Here is a 21502-nt window from a genome sequence, read left to right on the forward strand (position 1 = left end):
GCACTTCCTGTTTTATTTTGTACTTACCTCTGGTCTCATTTCAGGTCCCTTTACTTCCTCCCTTTGTGTGTTTTCCCGCCATCGTCAGTGTCTGCCCCGCCCCTGATTGTTTCCACCTGTTCCCCCTTACCTCATGTATAAATAGTCCTGTCTCCCTTTGTCCTGTGCCAGTTCGTCTTGTGCCATTTAGAGAGCCAGCTTGTCTCGCCCAGAGATTATTGTATTTTGTGACCATAGTCAAGTTTATTTAGTTTGTAATTTGCTTTGCTATGTTTTGCCTCTTAGGAGTGATGTTTTGTTTGAACTTTATACTTTTCCAAAGTAAAGACTATTTTTGAACAAACTTTCTTTTGAGTCGTGCGTTTGAGTCCAAGTGTCTGTAAGGTTCCTAACACAATTATCAGAAAAGAAAAAAATGTCCAATAAATGTTCTTGCATAGAGTAGTTCATGATTCAAATGTTAATGTAAGCTCTACTTGTGTAAACTGTTGGATAGTTTGACGATAATTAATCTTGGATTCAGAATACATTTCTTTTAATGTTTCATAGATTCCATTCCACTGGAAAACTTGAAAGCTTATGTTTCTGTAAACGTCTACAAGAAATGCAAATAGCAGGTAAGTAAACATCTTATCACTATCACTTGAATAACCCTTTATTTTTCTATTAAATTATCATAACTCTCACAAATAGTTATTGTGTTGATTAAAACAATTATTTGTTTACTTTCCAGTTGCTATTCTTAATCATGGATGGTTTTGTTTGCAACAAATTAACTGAATGGAATCTCAGCGAATGGATCCAAATATTTAAAGGTAAAGTATTCCCTTGCTTTTTGTTGGGCAAAAATATTATACAAAGTCGATATGACCTTCCAATACTGAAATATCTTAGCATCTACTTGAAGACACATAAACTGCCTCAACATTGTTACTCAGTAACCTTTTGACATATCCCTGACATACTAAACAATCATAAAGACTTCATCTTCACACAGAGAAGAAACTATTATATATTAACTTCAGAGTAACTTATTTTCTGTAGCCTCTTTTCAGCAGCACTGAAATCAAGACAGAAAATAACAAATAACAAAATATTACCAATATGAATTCAGTTCAGACAACCTTATGAGGCTGTAATGCTCTTTAAAACAGACTTTCAACAGCTGAACTCACATTTCACTCCATGCGAAATACACATCTACAGATATTTGCAATTGGTTGACATTTTTTACAGGTCAGGGCGTTGACAAGGAAAGTCTTTACTGTCTGGAAGATCAAGAAATTCTTGCTTTGATCCCATTTGTGGGACCACGGGAAAAATTCAAAAAGACACTCAGGGAGTTAATAAAGGTAATGTCTGCGTTTGTATTATTTGGTCTCATTCATCTCAAGAAATGTACAACATCTACATACAAAGGAGTATAATATATCTTATTGACTTTACTATAATTTTATAAAAGTTCTTTACTATTATGGACTTGAGACTATTTTCTTTTCTAACTAGGAGGAACAAAACACAACAGATCCGGAAACATCTGAATCTTCTGTTGAAGTTAGTTGAATGCAGTTTAATTCACTTTTTATATTGTCATTGTCTGTTCAACATTTTACATGGCCACCAAGAGTATTTATTTTATTCAGAATGTAAATGGAAGGAAGCTGTTTCTGCTCAGGTAATGATAACTTTAAATGGACCATGTTTGTTATCATTGAACTTGACTCAATCCTTCACGCATTGATATTTGAAGCGTCCGGAGACAAAGTCACCTGTAACTGAAGAACTGTGAACTGTTTAATGTGTTCACAGTGCTGTTCATTCGTTAAAAGAATGCTGAATGTGATCACTTGATAGCCATTTTTGAAGTATAAATTATTTTGCATAGAGTTTTGAATGGGAAATGAAATGCAAATGTAGGTGTGTGTGTGAATTATGACGGCGTGTGTTCAAGCCTGTAGCACCCTGTGAGAGGACAAAGAGTCAAATTTGCATGTTCATCCTCAGGTTTGTCCATCCACCAGCAAAACAAATGATAAAGGTGAGATACAAAGTGACTTATGGATTATATGCAGTTTTATTTATATTTTATAAAAAATAATAAATCTGCTTTATCCAAACAATGTTGAGACACATTTTTTATGTTTTCAAAAAACCAGGAAAGAGGAAGTCAAATCTCCAGGGTGAGTCCAGCCAATCACCAGCCAGAAAACAACCACGTGTGGATATAGTTACAAAAAGAGGTATTTATATTACTTTCCAAAATAATAGAAAGTAGGGTTAATAGGTATAATGTGTTTAATATTTTATCAAAAGAACTTACATATATGTAGCAACACAGGTCTTATAAAGTTATAATGTCCTTAAACTGGAAGATACTTGCCATAGTATACAGATGTAGCGCTTCGTTTCAGACGCCTACCCGTGCGGGTCCGTGATCGGCACGGGGTGGGCCCCTGCTGAAAAGGAAAACCCCCCGCAGGACTTGAAACGCCCCCTTGATAAATACATTTAATTATAATGAAACCAGCTGCAATGGATCATGGATCCACCAGGGGGAGCCGTGAAAAGCTGCCACACTAGAACTCATGTGAAATAAACAGCTGATCTACAGGTATCTGATATAGCGGATATTTGTTAAGATCCATATGTCACGGATAGGATCATATTCTATGCTAAATAAGAGACATGTAATCATTTACTAAACATCACCATGTTTTTATTTAACAAAATAATGTTTAATTCACGTTGGCGTAAGTACAAAACCATCGCTATGTTTTTAGATCAGGAAATGCATCCAGACTCAAACAAACGATTTTCAATCATCATCCTCACAATCATTTAATGTAGGCCTTCTATCATATGTTCGCGAGTTGAAATGAATGCACTAAATTTAATCCACGTGAGTTTACAACAACAAAAATAATCGCTTTGTTTTTATATCACATCCGACCGGAGGAAAATGCAGCGGCTCTCACTACCGATCATCCTAATCCCACGGGCAAACAATAATATGTACAGTGTTAATAGTTTACTGTATTAGTGTCTAATATTACTGGGGATTTCGGAATGGTAGGCCTACTGGATTTTGATTTATGGTATCGGCTTCATTTCGCAATATATTCCCGAAGTCTGAAATGCAAAAATGTCCCACATTCCCGCATTCACCCTACATTTAATCATTCAAACAAATCATATTTCGTTTCTTTTTAACAAAATAAATGTGGTTTAATCCACATAATTTACTGTGTTAAAGGGGAAAGGAAACACCAATTACAGTTATAATATTCCGGTAGTTTATTCATTTTACAATGGATATTGATCGTAATATTTATTGTATATGATATTACTCGCCAAAAGAAAATTAATTATCCGCCGGCCGGGTGGGGAATTCCGAGACCAGGCCGCCGCCATTAGGGGAGTCCCAAATGGTGACGTCACCGGCTGTGTTTTCGCTCCACCAGAAGTCAACACAACGTAGCAGATATGGCAGCGATGGAGGAATTTAGCAATGAGATCGACGTTTTGAACGATTAATTTGACTATTCGTCGGGAGATGACATTGATGTGGAAGCATCTACAGTTACCAGGCATCCCATGGCCTATGCTTATGAACCGATTCGGTCGAATAGAGTGGCATACGATCCGGAATAAAAAAATGAAAAAAACACAATGCTAACAGTGAGCCTCTGAATTAGCCCCGAGCGAAAATGCTAACCTATTACTGCACCGAAAATCACTCCTAGCTCCCTTATTACTTATCCTAGCCGCACATCCAACACATCGTTTATGATCGCAAGGAGACACAGAATCTAACGGTGCCCACCTCAACACTGAAAGATACAAACTCGCGAGGTTATCCACAAAAACGTACATCAAAACAAGTGGCGCTAGGTACTAACATACGCCAGGCTAACGGCTTACCTTCCTCATTGTCTGGTCTAAACTGGTCTTCAATGGCATTACAACGATAAAAACGACGATGTAGTTAATCCATAGGTTAATATCCAATGGGGCTGTGTCCCCTTTGAAATGTTCTGATAATCTATAAGCAATACAACTGCAATTCCGTTATCTGCTGTCCGCTCTGTGCTCCGTGCGCTCTGGGTCCTGCAATACCATCCATTGATAGCAATACTAGCCTTTTTAGGGCTGTTTTCGACAGATGAGCGTGTGTATGCCAGTTTAATTAGTTGAGCTATAGAACACCCCCAATTCTCTATTGTGCGTCATAATAATAGCTACCATTTAGTTTGGACGCGATTGCGTTAATTAATAAGGTCACACTGTGTCAGTAAATACATGTGTGAGCTAGTAATCTGGTAGTGCTGCAATATTTACCTCTCTCTCGGCAGCTGAAGCAACTCGTTTGGTGGCTCAAACTTCACGTTTGTTGACACTGTCATTGTCTTGCGCGGCCGACGTGCTGGGACGGTCGGTGTTCCCGACTGCATACGTTGAGAAATCGAATATTGTGGGAACAGATCCTGGCTTCAAATCCAATGTTTTGTATTGAACCAGGCATCCAGACTGGACTTTGAGCAGCTTCTCATCCTTTAGTGGCAGCCTATGGAAATGTACTTCTTCCTTCTTTGTATAAAATCCATTTGTGCAGCCTGGGGCAATACAATAAACTCCTGACGACGACTGTTTTCTTGTAATGTAAACTACTGGTGCATTGCACGCCATGTTGTTTGTTATTGAGCTTTGGCCCAGGAAGCCGTACCCAATCAGTGACGTCACTGGAAAAGTCCCGGAGCAATGGAAGCGCCCATGGTCATTAGGCACGTATTTCAAAAAGTAAATTTGCGTATCTCGATCGTTTACATTGGAAATAGACTAGATAAATACATTTCCTAATGGTAATATTGTCGCATGGAAAGCAGTTTGAAAAGTGTTTCCATTTCCCTTTAATTGTGTACTGTAGTATTGTGCACATTACTTTTCGCTGCTTGTTGCACCTGGTTAGAAGCTAAACTGCATTTTGTTGTCTCAGTAGGCCTACCTGCAATATGTGCAATAACAATAAAGTTGAATCTAATCTTGAGCAGGAACAAATATATTTATACTTAGTACATATCTGACATAAACGATTAAACACAACAATTGAAGAAAACGTGCATTTATCTAACAGGTTTGTTTCCCACAGATCTTATTTGGAGCTATTTTCTAAAATCCTATGGAGAAATCTCATTGCTTTTTTGTCGAGGGAAGCCATGCGCAGCTTATTTCTGGGTTTTAGGACGCGTCACTGCAGCTCTCTTGTCTCCTCTTCACACACCACACTTTTCGCGGCACACGTACTTACAGCCAATCAGCTCTGAATTATGTAAAATGACGTATGGTGGGGATGGCAGCACTATGCCCCTATGGTCATTATTTTTTTGCCACACACATTAAATATTCTGAGCATGCGCAGTGAAGTTTTTAAAGTCACCATTGACTTCAACAGTAAGAGGGAGGGGCAGGATCGAGTTTTGTCCCACATGGCTCAAAACAGCTCAATAGGCACACACTGTAGACACTAATTAGAAGAACACAGACTAAAACAGCAATGTACAGACGAATCAGATGATTAAACATGATCTTAAAATATATTTAATATATTTTTTGCATTTTTTTGTAATCATTATTTTTAACACTTTCTGCTGACACTGGTGGGGCTGTGCCCCACCTGCCCCTAATGACCAGTCACCACTGGCAATGACAGAGGTCAAACATTTTCTGTAAGTCTTCACAAGGTTTTCACACACTGTTGCTGGTATTTTGGCCCATTCCTCCATGCAGATCTCCTCTAGAGCAGTGATGTTTTGGGGCTGTCGCTGTGCAACACGGAATTTCAACTCCCTCCAAAGATTTTCTATGGGGTTGAGATCTGGAGACTGGCTAGGCCACTCCAGGACCTTGAAATGCTTCTTACGAAGTCACTCCTTCGTTGCCCGGGCGGTGTGTTTGGGATCATTGTCATGCTGAAAGACCCAGCCACATCTTCAATGCCCTTGCTGATGGAAGGAGGTTGTCACTCAAAATCTCACGATACATGGCCCCATTCATTCTTTCCTTTACACGGATCAGTCGTCCTGGTCCCTTTGCAGAAAAACAGCCCCAAAGCATGATGTTTCCACCCCCATGTTTCACAGTAGGTATGGTGTTCTTTGGATGCAACTCAGAATTCTTTCTCCTCCAAACATGTCTAGTTGAGTTTGTACCAAAAAGTTCTATTTTGGTTTCATCTGACCATATGACATTCTCCCAATCCTCTTCTGGATCATCTACATGCTCTCTAGCAAACTTCAGACGGGGGGGGGACACGTCTGGCACTACAGGATTTGAGTCCCTGGCGGCGTAGTGTGTTACTGATGGTAGCCTTTGTTACTTTGGTCCCAGCTCTCTGCAGGTCATTGACTAGGTCCCTCCGTGTGGTTCTGGTATTTTTGCTCACCGTTCTTGTGATCATGTTGACCCCACGGGGTGAGATCTGGCGTGGAGCCCCAGATCGAGGGAGATTATGAGTGGTCTGATATGTCTTCCATTGTCTAATAATTGCTGCCACAGTTGATTTCTTCACACCAAGCTGCTTACCTATTGCAGATTCAGTCTTCCCAGCCTGGTGCAGGTCTACAATTTAGTTTCTGGTGTCCTTTGACAGCTCTTTGGTCTTGGCCATAGTGGAGTTTGGAGTGTGACTGTTTGAGGTTGTGGACAGGTGTCTTTTATACTGATAACGAGTTCAAACAGGTGCCATTAATACAGTTAACAAGTGGAGGACAGAGGAGGCTCTTAAAGAAGTTACAGGTCTGTGAGAGCCAGACATCTTGTTTGTTTGTAGATGACCAAATACTTATTTTACCGAGGAATTTACCAATTAATTCATTAAAAATCCTACAATGTGATTTCCTGGATTCTTTTCCCCCATTCTGTCTCTCATAGTTGAAGTGTACCTAGGATGAAAATGATAGGCCTCATCTTTTTAAGTGGGAGAACTTGCACAATTGGTGGCTGACTAAATACTTTTTTGCCCCACTGTATCTGTAGCAACACAGGTCTTATTAAGTTATAATGGCCTGAAACTGGAAGATACTTGCCATAGCATACATGATGAAAATAATACTCTCAGGTATTCTTGATTGCTTCATTCGGAATACATCTTAATGGATATACTGGTTATTGGTTCCTGCTGAATAGTTCTTTACTTTTACTCTTACAGAAGAAGTCATTCTTGCCTCAAAACGATGCAGAGAAACTAGTCCATGCATTTGTTACTTCTAGGCTGGATTATTGTAACTCTTTATTATCAGGGAGTACTAAGAAGTCAATCAAGTCGCTTCAGCTGATTCAAAATGCTGCGGCTCGTGTACTAACCAGAGTTAGGAAAAGGGGCCACATTACTCCTGTTCTGGCTGCCTTACACTGGCTCCCTATAGAACACAGGATAGAATTTAAAATTCTTCTTCTCGCCTACAAAGCCCTTAATGGGCAGGCGCCATCTTACCTTAAAGAACTCATTATACCCTACTGTCCTACTAGGGCATTGCGTTCCAAGAATGCAGGGTTGTTGGTTGTTCCTAGAATCTTTAAAAGTACAATGGGAGCCAGAGCCTTTTCTTATCAAGCTCCACATTTGTGGAATCAGCTTCCAGTTTGTGTTCGGGCGGCAGACACCCTATCCGTTTTTAAGAGTGCGCTTAAGACCTTCCTTTTTGATAAAGCTTATAGTTAGGGCTGATTAGATTCAGCCCCTAGTTTTGCTGATATAGGCTTAGTTTGTCGGGGGACATCTTACTTCTTCCTTCTCTCTGTCTATACCCGTGTACACTCATGTTCCGATTAACCCAGCTTCCCCAAATGTCTTTCTTTTTGGTGTCTATATACGCTGGGATCCGGAGTCATGGATGATTCTGCGGTCCTGTGTCCTGGATCGCGAGCGCTGGATCTTGAGTCGTGGCTGTGGTCCTGGATCATAGGTCCTCGATGGATATCCTCGTGGATTCATCTTCCTATTATACACACATGCATTTCCAAACATTTGGACTACCTATGTTGCAAATGTATTATCTTTTCAATTTACACACGGCATCTATTGCACGTCTGTCCGTCCTGGGAGAGGGATCCCTCCTCTGTTGCTCTCCCTGAGGTTTCTCCCATTTTTCCCTTTAAACTGGGTTTTCTTTGGAAGTTTTTCCTTGTACGATGTGAGGGTCTAAGGACAGAGGGTGTCGTATTGTCATACTGATATTCTGTACACACTGTGAAGACCACTGAGACAAATGTAACATTTGTGATATTGGGCTATATAAATAAACATTGATTGATTGATTCTGTCTGATGTGAAAAACATCATGACAGGTGTCGATCAGAAACTATTTGACCAAGACGACAAGCTCTACAGGTTCCTGAAGTAAGTATTAGTGTTTTCGAGCAAGGGGAAAGAGTTTAAAGAAACCGTAGTAAACCTGTAAAAATTATACAGCACTGAGGACACTGTTGTGATTTGTGAAAGTCCATGGATGATAGTATTATGCTTAAATAGTATGTTCGTACATGCAGATGGATTGTTTTCATGATTTTGACACAATCATTTAGTGTTTTTAAATGTTTTAATTTGATAAAAAACCCATATTCAAACTCACAGAAATAAAATCAACACTTTGGAGACAGACAAGAGGGAGGTAGTCAGCGTCTTTGGAAGAACGGGGGCTGGAAAGAGCTCTCTGATAAATGCGATCATTGAAGAGCAGGATCTCTTGCCCTCTGGAGACATCAGTGCATGTACCTCAGTGATGATTACAGTGGAGGCTAACATGCGTAACTCAAAGTATGAGGCAGAAATTGAGTTCATTACAAAAGAGGTAAAATGAGCTAAATATGTTTGTTAACTTAGAGCTATTTCAACTTTTATGATGAAGCTGCAAATAAATATATATGCTGACTACACAACATGCCATATAATAAAACGTGTTTTTTTTAGGAGTGGAAAGAGGAGTTGTGGACCTTGTTTAATTTCCTTCGTGATAACGAAGAACAGGACAAAGACAAAGATTACCAAGACAGTGTTGAAACGCTGTCAATGCTGTATGGAGAAGAATGGAGAAACAAATCTCGTGAAAAGCTCATGGATAAAAAATGCTTCAGAGAAATTCCTGAATTTCTCTATTCTAAGAGTAAGAGTTTGAGATGTGATACAGTAAGTAAGACTAAAACTTTTATGATTTCATAAAAAAAACTCCTAGTTTGTGTAGTTTCATGATAGACACCAAGCAAAATGTAATTCGGTATGTACTCAAAAAATGAAGCTTGATCTATCTGGACTCTAATTACAATAACTATAAAACCATATCTTCTTTCTGCATCATAGGAAAGGAAATGTCTACCAGTAACTAACTTGCTTGAAACAACCTAGATATTTTAAGGTACTACCAGCTTTAAATTTAAAATCATGTTAAAAACTTAAAAACCAAATTGTTCCCCATTGCTAAAATATAAACGTAAGGTTTGATACTTTTTAATTTAATATACATTTTCTCGTTCAGTGATAGGGTTTCAAATGGACTTCTAATGCCATGCTGTTAGAATTCTTTAACACCATCTTTTAAAACACGTTAAAGTTTGTTCATGTAAAATAAATGACCTTGAATTGCCTCTTGTTTTATGATTTATTTTAGGCTAAAGAATTATCTGCAGAATTGGTCAAATACACACGAAGTGAGTCAAAAGAGGAAGATGCTAAAGACGTGAAGAGGTGGTATTGGCCACTGGTGAAGTGTGTGACCTTCAGGGTGCCGAAGAATGTTTTTCTCCAGCATGTCACACTTGTGGATCTTCCTGGAAACGGGGACCGTAACAAGAGCAGAGACGGGATGTGGAAAGAGGTGATTAATCCACATGCAATTCTGATTATTGTGGAAGGTTACACTGACAATGTAACCAGTGTGAGAAAAAGTTTTTAGAGAGTACTTGTCCATGGACAATTGAGTTTGGCAATTTACTTGTCCGAATACATTTTTCACTTGTCCAGAATGGACAAAAATTGGGGCCACTGGAATCTTCTTCTTCGTCATCGTATTTTACACTTTCCCACGGTTTTTACAACACCGCTAACGTAAGTGAGCGGTGAGATTTTACTGCATCACACATAGGGTTGGGTATCGTTTGGATTTTAACGATTCCGGTTCTGCTTTTCGATTCCGGTTCTTTGAGAGGGTAAAAATAAGTCCCATGACAAACTGGGAGAAAAATATATTTATGAAAACATTAAGTCAAATCTGTATTCCTATTTACAAATCACTTCATACTGTTGCATTTCTTACGGTTATTGAAAACAATTATATAAAAATAATCTCTGCATTGTTTAGTTAGTTCTAAGTGGTGCAGTTTGAGAATGTACAAAGACTCCAGCTCATTCAAAACTCTGCAGCTAGACTACTGACTAATACCAAAAGGAGGGAACACGTTAGTCCTGTTTTAGCTACTCTACACTGGCTTCCTGTAACTTTTAGAATTGATTTTAAGGTGCTTCTCCTCATATACAAAGCTCTGAATGGACAAGGACCCAGCTACATGGCTGACTCTCTAATGAACTACACACCTGCCAGAACACTGCGATCATCAGATGCAGGTCTATTAGAGGTCACCAGAAAGAGTCCTAAGAAGATCGGTGATGCAGCCTTTGTAAACTACGCCCCAAAACTGTGGAACACGTTACCCAACAATATTACGGAAGCCAATACATTAGGCATTACTTTAGCAAAGTATTTGACTGATTTTACACTATTATACTGCACTATTCTCTGTGATTGACATTGCACTATGTCTCTATGTTTTATTCCCCATGTTTTTATTTTTAATTATTTGATTCCCACTTTATGCTTTGCTCTTGCTGCTTGTTTTACACTGTTGAGCTGCACCGTGCAGCGATCAGCTGATACGGAGCATAGAGAGAGCTGCAGTCCGCGGGGCTCGGCCTCGCCTCCTGTCCTCACAACTCTTATTAATCCCGGGACCGGACAATTGTTATTCGTTCCTACTCTGAACCGAGTTTTGCTTCCCAACCCGGCCACTGTGCTACACTTCCCGCCCCGCTCCCGTCTAACTGTACAGAAAGCGGCGAGATGCATTTCCTTAGGAATCGACAAGCAGAACCGAAACTAACATTTCTAAACGAACAATGGCGGACACGGACAATTTGCGAATGAGTTCTGCCTTTTGTAAACTCAATGTGTCAATAAATCGAAGCGAAAAACGTCACTTGTCCACCGGACAAGTCAATTGAAAGATCTACTTGTCCGATATTGTAAATAACACGTCCCGGACGGTGGGACGTGTACTTTTTCGCACACTGGTAACCATTATTATTTGCTGTATTCCCCTCCAGCTGGTTGGAAGTTGTTCTACTGTGTGGATTGTGGCTGAGATAAATCGAGCAGGTTCAGAAGAAGAATCCTGGGAGATCCTGAAAGAATCCTGCAGCCTCATGGGAAATGGTGGAGAGTGTCGGCAGATTCATTTTATCTGCACCAAGTCTGATGATAGTATTAGACGTTCAGGCAATCAGTAAGTGGTTTAAGATGCCTAAAGTACTCAGTTAAATGTACCATCCAATTCAGACACTTGAGACGGAGATGGCCAAAAGGAGAAACCTTGGAAACATTGATTATGTTTACAGGCACATTAGTATCCTGGTTTTGATCGTATTCAGGGATATAATGTTCACTTGAAACAGGATAAACCAGGTTATTCATGATCATAACAGTATCCGTGTTTCTAAAATGTCTGCACGGATATTCCTCAACATCTCAGCCATTTATTTCTGTCCTAATGTTGTTGATGTTAAGCTACTCAAAGCAAGATAATTGAAAGCAAGATTGAGATGTGTAGTGATATGATATCCTAGAATGTATATACAGTTTATGTAATTCTTCAAATACAAATATGTTCATATAGGGCTGGTGTTCGTGCTCGGATACTAGAACGAAACGCGCAAGCCAAGATAGAAGTGATGGCAGAATTCAGAAAACTAAAAGAGGTTAAGGTGAGTTATATTTAATTCAAATCAAACACAAATATTGTCAAAACTGCAAACCTGCTTTTATATCGAAACTTGTTTGTTTTTTCAGAAACAACTCAGTGAGAAGTGTTTCGAGGTTTTCACAGTGTGCTCCCATGAGTTTTTGGAAAATATATATTTAGATCGAGATGAAACAGGTGATTCAAGTCTCCATAATTGAGCCCGGAAGACAAAATGGTTTTATATCCTCCAATAAATATATGGAGATACTAATTGAGTATAACAATGTACACATTTAAGAATGTAATGTAAGTATATTACATTTTTTACAGAAATTCCCACACTGCAGGAAATCCTGCAAGATCTCAATGAATGGCACAGACAAGAAACTACGTGGCTGGAGCTCGCGGGATTCTCTCTCTGATTCAGGGAGCCAGCAGCAGAGAAGGGGTAAGATCAAGTAACAACATCATCCATTGTCTTTAATATTGACAGAAAATAATAACAGTCATAGAAAATTAGTAAGCTGCGTACTCTAAAATGTTGTGTACAAATTGTAAAGTCAAAGACAGAATGCTTACATGTAATGTAACCTGTTTGTGTTGCTTCAGAGAGGATGAATTGCTACAGTTATTAAAGGGTGTTGTAATGGCTTGAAAAATCCCATATTGAATTATGGTTGTATTGCTTTAAATAATGAATTTGTTGTGTATAGTTTCAGGCGGACATAAAGACGACTGTGTCCATAGAACTTGAAGGAAAGCTGAGTCTTGAACTTGATAAAGTCAGGAAACCCATGGAAGAGACCCTTACGGCTTTTGAAAAATGCCTCAGTGAGGGGGTTGAAAAATCAAAAGATTCATGTGAAAAAGTCTTAAAGTCGGTCCTTTATTCTGTAAGTATTTAAGTTATAATTAAATCAAAACAAATTATTGCTCTTAATATGAGTGTCTCTTACAAAATGTGTTTTGTTTCAGACAAAGAAAGGTGGTGCATTTCACAGGATATTGAAGTGTCTTGTTCAGAATGGTGGCATCCACAAACCAAAAAAAGGGAAATCAATAAACATCAATATGAAGTTATCTTCATGTTTGACCGACAGCATTGACGAGGAATTTAAGAAGACCTTCCCGTAAGAAATTACATAAATACATAAATCCCTATGTTGGATAAATTGTGTTTTACAGTACATTTAAATACATGATTTAAAAACTTGTTGGGGCCTTATGAATTTAAAGGAATGGTCCACTCATTAGATAATTAATCAAAACTTCAGTATTTAGTGAAACATTATGTTTAAACCATACCCCGAAGAAATCAGCGATATTCCCCGGTAAATAATGATTTTATAGCTCTTTTTTATCAACACCTGTATATTCCGTCTGGCCGCCGCCATTTTTGCCATTTTCAGTAGTCACGTGATGGTCGTGACGTCATCCATGCGTTCACTTTGTCAACACACGGAAACATGGCGGGGTATTTGAGTTCGGACTCGTCAGCAGAGGACGAAGTTTTGACCAATGTGAAGAGATTGGATGGGGGAATTCAGCCATACATATCAGTATGACAATACGACACCCTCTGTCCTTAGACCCTCACATCGTACAAGGAAAAACTTCCGAAGAAAACCCACAGTTTAAAGGGAACATGGGAGAAACCTCAGGGAGAGCAACAGAGGAGGGATCCCTCTCCCAGGACGGACAGACGTGCAATAGATGCCGTGTGTAAATTGAAAAGATAATACATTTGCAACATAGGTAGTCCAGATGTTTGGAAATGCATGTGTGTATAATAGGAAGATGATATAAGATACTATATGTATGCATGTAGTACCACCCGTGCTAGCGATTCCCTCTCTAGTTTAGCATACTCAGCTTCGTTGTCCCTGGCCATAGAATCACGATTTTATGGGGCCGGAAAAAACTGGGGGAAAATACACACTAGCCGGTACTACGCTATATGGAAAGGCCACCAAAAACTGTCCTGGCCTGGACGCTAAAGGACGTTAAAACGGGGCTAGCCGCTGCAATGGAAATGCGCTATAACATACCTTATTCTTACTCCGAGCACTACTTCTGCTCCTCCGTCGCTTCACACTTGCAGAGGGCGATTTCTCAACTGGCCGAACTGGTGTCCTGGTCGGTGATGACACCAGAAAGACCGATGGTACTGCATCTCCATTAAGTAATGGTTGTTCCATAAATCCCATGTTATGTTTTATCATACTCTCAGAGTAGTCGTCCGGAAATTTGAAATGTTCGCTGCATACATGAGCCTGTGAATCTCTCGGTTCGGGCCGGCCACATTTCGCTAGCCACTGCCTCCGAATGTACTTCTTACGCTTACCTTTTGGCAACAGATGGAACCGAGCATTCCGTGGATTGTTCCTATCAGAATTGTGACAATATTTCGCGATACAGTGAGGCATATTTGAAGAGAGAAACTACAGTAAATAACATGGAGATCAACGTGTCTTCGAAAACCAAACGCATGGTTTACGTCACGTCCGGAAAATGGCGGCGCCCACAGTGTTGTTATTTCGGTATATAATCAGTTTAAAATCACTGATAATGTCGTCGGATTAAAAAAAAAAAAAAAGACTGGCAGAGACTGGTCTGTTTTATCGGATGATAATTATTTAAAAATGAGTGTCATGAGCATACCATTCCTTTAAGCATTTCCTCTTGTTAATATGTTCTAGAAATGAAGGAAACAGTGGACCATTCAACGGGGTCATCAATACGTTTTCACTTGGCACAAAGGAGAAGATGACGAATAAGGAATACGAAAATGTCAAACTGCAGCTGACATTTCTCAAGATAGAGGTAAAAGATACTATTCATTAGTCCATTATCAGTTTGTAAAGCCAGGGAGACTGTAGTGGAAGGGTGAGCAATATTATTAAATATAATACATTTTGATCAGTCAAAATATTCATATACATTTTACTGGAATAACTCATGAACTGGAGATGGCTTTGAAAAGTTAACTGCAGCTGTAAATCTGACCCTGCCCCAATTCATGAAGATGCACTAAAGATTACAATATAATATTCTGATATTGGGCAAAGTGCACCCCCAGCTGGTGGACAGTCCTATCAGTTTGAATAATGCACTGCTTTTCCAGGTAAAATCTGGAACAAATAATAAAGGGAAAGATGAGCCTTGTTTGTAACTTGTAAAATATGTTGATATCTGCTTCACATTCTCTCTCTAAGGAAGAAACAATTAAAACATACCTCAAGAAACTCATCCGTGAGCGTAAGAAAACGATCTACAGCAGCTTGACAACAACAATCGAGGAGACCATGAAACCATGCTATGACAGTCAGAAGATCATTACAGATGTAGAAATACACTTATACACATGTTTATATTGCAACATGTTTCTGTTTTATGTAGGAGCAAAAGAAATTAGAGGAGAAGGCTCGCTGAAAAACATGAGGGAAACTATTGAAATGCACGTGCATGGTTCAAAGAACGTCATGTTTGCTCAGGCTAAAGACGCCATGATGAAACAGCTGAGAGACTTGATGGTTTGTCACATTTTATATTTCGTCATTCAGAAATTATTCTTCACTTAAACATGTTGGGCTGCACTTATCAATGTTTATCAATGATTTTTGGTCATCATTTACATAATGGATTTTTCTTATTTCAAGAGAAATTCAACTCGGAACACTGCAACACAAACATACATGTCCATGTCAGTGATAAATATTTCAACGCTGATTTAGTCGGAGATCCTGGAGAAACTGGACAGCACGATGCAGGAATCAATCGAGCTGTCACTCAAAACAGATGGTGTCTCCATCCCAGGTAAAGGAAACTAAACAAAATCACCAAAAATACTGTTTATTTGATCGTAATTAAGAAGTCGATACATTTCCTTTAGTGAATTAAATGAATCCACTTGTTTGAAACAATATGTTTTGTTTTTTAGATGTAAATGAGCAGCTTGAGTTGGTAAACAAACACTACAATGAACTGACCAAAAACCCAGATGATGGTGTAATTATTTGGTAAAACTACATTTAAAAAATAATATAAAATGTAAAAATTAGCCAGCTTTTGACATGTTTTCAGAAAATACTAAAAGTCCTTTTATTACAGTAGTGATTCACCCTGTCAAGCAGCTGCAGTGCGTCCATGGTGTGCAAAGGTAGGTGTTAGTGAACCTGATGATCCAAACTGTTAATAAGATGTTAATAAGTGTTTGTTATTGATATTCAATTTCACAACATCGCTCTTTGTCTCTCTGGTGGACGTTTCAGGGTTGATCAGTGGAGAGTAACAGCAGATGCCAGTTAACCTACCGAGGATAAAAGACATGAGGCCTCTGGATTGGGTCTCAATCATTTTTGTATCTCTTTTTACTACTACTGTTTTTTACTGTTGGCATAAGGGGCCACCCTAATTCATATCATTTTAAAATCCTTTCAAAAAAGCAGTTTGATGATAATCTTATGTTGTACAGTCTATCAATATATATCTCCATGTCAATAGCGACCCCTACATCCACCCCACCCCTGCTTTTGTGGACATCAGCATTTTAGCTTTCATAGATGTACTTTTTAATCCAGTTTTCAGCACACTTTTACTAAACACTTTAAATCTTGGTCTTTTTTAACTAACAGTCTTTTACCCGAGCTCAGGCAACAGGACTTCTTGGCAGATTTATGTCCGATTCTAGGACGACAATCAGAGGTTAACACCTTGGTTTGTACCAATGTTTGGCGATGTAAGAGGACTTGCAGATCAACTATGAAACGTTAAACCTCCAGAACTGTTTGCAGATAAGCTAAGGTCACTTTGCATTAGCGTGTAGCCTCTCTGGCTTGTATCCATCAAGGAAACACTGACTTTAAAAGTAAACTGCTTTATTCAGTGCTGAAGCAGCTTTACTCTCTGGGTCAGTTTGTTTTGGAGAGGAGGAGAGATCTCTGGGAACATGTTGACCATAATGGCAAACTATGAGTTGCTATGCTGTCTTTGATTTGCTTTGAATGAGATCCCCCAGTGAAAAGGTCCTCACTAAGCCCATGTATCGGAGAATAGATATTGGATCTCAGCCACTGCTGTGATGTCACAGAGACATTTTGCTTTTAATGATTTAACAGTTGTTTTGACTTTTTCATATATGTATTTTCTGTTTTTAATCTGTTTGTATTCTGTTTAGCATTGTTTGATAAGTTTAGGGCGACATTTCAATGAATTAATTAAATCCTCAGCACTACTGTAGGGGGATTTGGATAGACTAGGCTTCTCAAATGATTTTTTTTATCTGTTCTCTTATTTTAAAGGACAAAACTCACTGCAAATTAATGGTGTTTGGCGTTTTTTCATTCATGTATGAAATCTAGATGATGGCTTATCTGGTTCCTTGTTATTTGCTCTTTTTTCCACACAATTCTTATTGCATGCATGTATTTGATGTGGCATACACTCCAATAAACCAATACATTTCACTTGTATTGCTCATGTTCTTGTTAAAGGATCTATCTGCTCTAGGTTTTCAATAACATACATTTTTATTGTTAGATAAACAAATCATTTTCCATCTGCTCTTCCTGCCAAACCAGTTCAGTATAGGGTGCAGCTTTTTTAATGTCACCAACGTGCTACTTACTACCATTCTTATGTTTGTTTATTTCTGTTTTCTGAAGCAGCAAAGCCACCCTATACACATACTAATATCTCTTTGAAGCATGAAAGTGACATCCTTACTCCAGTGTTGAATGTTCTTTACAATAACAGCAGTAAACGTTTAATATATAAGTTAAATGTTAATTTCTCAGTGTGCGTTACCAGCACCAGACCTAGGGGTAATCTGGACCAGCAGCAAGGGTCACACAGGCTAGGGAGCACTGTGTAGCCAACATATAAACAGTGCCTGTGGATTGGTAGAGAGAGGACCAAAGTTAACGTCCTCCTCAGGTCACAGCTTGTTTATTTCTGACATGCGCATGATCTGAGCGCCTGGCTGTAGACTCACTAATGGATCCACAGCAGTGCCAGAGCGCCATCTACTGACATTACAGTATATTGTCTAAATGTGAGGAGTTCGAAGTGTGTTGGAAAGATTATATTATTAACAAAAAATAGTGTCTGTTTAAGTCAAACTTAACATAACATTTCTAACCTGCTACATTTGCATTATTGTTGCAGAACTTTGCCTTTTTAAAGTGTGTGCAATGGTGATTAGGATGCTGTTGGTACCAGTATAACATGTCAAGAAAAACTTCTGACAAGTAAATCTCCCTCTCCAAGTGGCTTAATGACCTTATACGTAGGCCAGATGTCACGCCCTAGCTCAAGGACGGACAAAGGAAGGAGACCACACATGATTCATCCAATTGAAGTGCATTTATTTAAAGAAACTAAATTAATTATGAAGTCAGTTAATCAGTAATGTGTGGGTGTGTGAACATGCATCAGTATATAAAGAAAGGACAAACAAACCAAGGTCCAGTAGAGCCAAGCAACCCAAGAGGAGAGAGAGACTGACTGCTCAGGCACCCATACTTGTAGCTGAGCAGTCAACCCAAATCAGGTGTCAGCAATCGCTCCTGATTTGGGGGAGTGGCTAACCAGGGACCTGAGTCTAAGGCCTAGGGGCCGTCACACCTCCCCCCTTAAGAATGAGGTAGCACCTCAGATCCTGAAACAAAACAAGAACATTAGACACAACATTTTCTTCCAATTCATAAATCCGAGTAACACGTTCAGAGCACACAAAACTGCATTATAAGCCTATCAAAAGTGATACTAGGCAAAGAAGGAACTATGACAAAAGTACATGAGGTGACTACCGAAATGTGCACAAAACCCGCAATCATTACAGCCTAACCCCAGGAAAAGCAACTACTGCTGCTTAGTGGACGAAACAGGGAATGCCTGTACGGCCAAAACTTCAAGAAGAATGGGACGAAGCTCCCCTTGCCTGCCCCATCTTACCCAAAGAGGTTACTGTAGCTCTCTTTCACATACTTCCGTGTGTTACAAATGTTGCACTCTGACCTTCTAGCCCAATTGACATTGCCACATGTTTTGCACTTCCAATCATTACACTGAAGAGACCCCTGCTCTTCCCAGCCAGAGTTTTCCAACTATCTGTTCCTCCAGCTTTCATCATCTGTGCCCTCATGGGTTTCTTCTGCCACATCTGTAACAACTGCTTCTTCTAGCAAAGTTCATCATTCCACACTTATCCGGACAAAACCAGTCCTCGCTCTAACTTGAAAACTCTTTCCTGCAATGTTTATTTTGTTACCCCTGAATGGCTTTGCATGATCTGGCCAAACACGACCACCTGCCAGGTCATTTCCCAAAATGATGTCCACTCCAGTCACGGGCAACTCTGGACGAACACCAACCTCCACTTCTCTCTGGACCAAATCACAGGACAGAAACAGTTTATGCTCAGGCACAGAAATGGATTGCAGACCAATCCCTCGAACTGGAACACAGCGCCCCATGTCTGAATCTGGAGAAAAAGGCAAGATGGCCTCCCTCACCAAAGTATTCAAAGCGCCTGAGTCCCTCAAAATCCTGACTTGAACTTTCTTGTCACTCCCAACTAGAGTTACAAAACCGTCGGACATAAACGAAGCATAACCCGACTCAACCTCTGAGATATCAATTGCCTTACCCTGCATTTTGGAGCCAAGACTTCCGTTTCACCAACTCTGGGATTATGAACAGTTGTAGCCAAACCAACTGACTTCACATGAAAATTGTTGCTTTTCCCCTCTAGCAAAGGACATTCTTTTTTCCAATGACCCTGTTGATGGCAATAATTACACACATTTGCATTGCTTGTGCCATTAGGATGCTGTGCAAACTTTGGGGACAAAGATCCTGCTTTCTGAGATTCATTCCTTTCATAACGCTCACCAAAGATGCGCCTGTGCGTCAACACATACTCATCAGCCAGGCCTGCTGCCTCCCTAGGACATGTGACTTTATGTTCATTAATATAGGTTGCAATGTTCTCGGGGACCGACTGTTTCAAATGCTCCAGAATGATTAAATCACAACTGATCCAATGTTTTTACCCCAGAAGCAGAGTACCAGCGCTTGTAGGGGTGTAACGGTACACGTACCGAAATTATTCGGTACGGGCCCTTCGGTTCGGTACACGTGTGTACCGAAGTGTACCGAACGCATATAACGTTAAACGTAAAAAAATGAGAACGTGAACAACTTCTTGGAAGCATTCTCAGGTGCTGCGTCGCAGCATTCAGAGTAATTTGCTCCCATTGTGATCAACGCGTCATAGAGCGAGCAAGTCATTTCATTGGACGAGCTGGTCAGAGGGATGCGTTCAAATGTTGTCAGTAATTTGAGGAACTGTCGAAATGGCGAACGCAGATAAAGTTGAGCTCGAAAATCCTCCAGCATCATTGAAGTGTCCGGTTTGGGAACATTTTGGTTTCGCAGTTACGAACAAGGATGACGGACAAAGACAGGTGGACCGAACCAACGCTGTTTGTCGGCATTGTTCAACTAAAATTGGTTATGCGGCTGGCAATACATCAAACTTGCACACTCATTTGAAAAGGCATCACCCGAACGTGAATATCACCGGTACCAAAAAACTGAAGTGCAAACCCAACTCCCGCTAGCATTTAAGCCTCCACCACTCGCAAAAACTTCAGACCGAGCCAAAGCTATTACAAACGGCAAATATCCTTATGTTGCCATGTTAGCAAAGCGCTACCTGGCTGTATCTGCTACCTCTGTCCCTAGCGAGAGGGTGTTCTCCACAGCAGGAGACATTGCTCGTGCCAGCAGATCTGCCCTTTCGGCAAGCAATGTGGAAAAGTTCATCTTTCTTTCAAACATGAAAATACAATGACAAGCAAGTCATTATGTCTAACTGGCTGCTTAGGTGCCAGTACAGTACAGTTCAAATACAGATTATTTCAGTTAATCGAAAAGCTGCACCTTAATGTTTATGTTATTATATTTTATATTTATTTGAGTGAATATTCATAGTTTAATAATAATTAAAAACCCAAAACTAATAGTTTATGTTTTGTGAGTACTAGTACAGTAAAGTTCAAATACAGATTATTTCAGTTCATCGAAATGCTGCACCTTAATGTTTATTTTATTATATTATATTTTGTATTTATTCGAGTGAATACATTATTCACAGTTTAATAATAATTAAAAAAAAATATGTTATGTTTTGTGATAATTTTTCTGCTGTACCGAAAACGTACCGAACCGAACCGTGACCTAAAAACCGAGGTACGTACCGAACCGAAATGTTTGTGAACCGTTACACCCCTAAGCGCTTGAAATGCAAGATCAAAACCCGTTCAAATTCCACATGTGTTTTGGTACCACTCTTTCGCCAGTCTCTAAAACGTTGGCGGTACGCTTCAGGCACCAACTCATAAGCCTTCAAAACAGACGATTTCACCGTATCATAATCTTTACAGGCGTCAGAAGATAAAGCGGAGTAGGCTTCTTGTGCTTTACCTGTAAACAC

The 21502-nt window shown here is 39.6% G+C and overlaps 1 protein-coding gene across 1 annotated transcript; it reads left to right on the plus strand.

The window, feature by feature from the left end:
• Positions 1–571: 571 nt before the first annotated feature.
• Positions 572–19187, plus strand: LOC117451704 (nuclear GTPase SLIP-GC-like). Its single transcript, XM_034090100.2, is given in 21 exon segments — positions 572–617; positions 734–815; positions 1237–1352; positions 1510–1548; positions 1972–2038; positions 8311–8395; positions 8630–8846; positions 8966–9181; positions 9660–9866; positions 11369–11547; positions 11938–12025; positions 12111–12198; positions 12334–12378; positions 12381–12451; positions 12723–12896; positions 12979–13133; positions 14703–14826; positions 15219–15327; positions 15403–15536; positions 15738–15819; positions 19126–19187. Coding segments are annotated over 20 exon segments (2325 nt in total). The 5' UTR covers positions 572–617; positions 734–748.
• Positions 19188–21502: the final 2315 nt, after the last annotated feature.

This window comes from Pseudochaenichthys georgianus, chromosome 8 (assembly GCF_902827115.2).
Source record: "Pseudochaenichthys georgianus chromosome 8, fPseGeo1.2, whole genome shotgun sequence".
NCBI classification, from domain to species: domain Eukaryota; kingdom Metazoa; phylum Chordata; class Actinopteri; order Perciformes; family Channichthyidae; genus Pseudochaenichthys; species Pseudochaenichthys georgianus.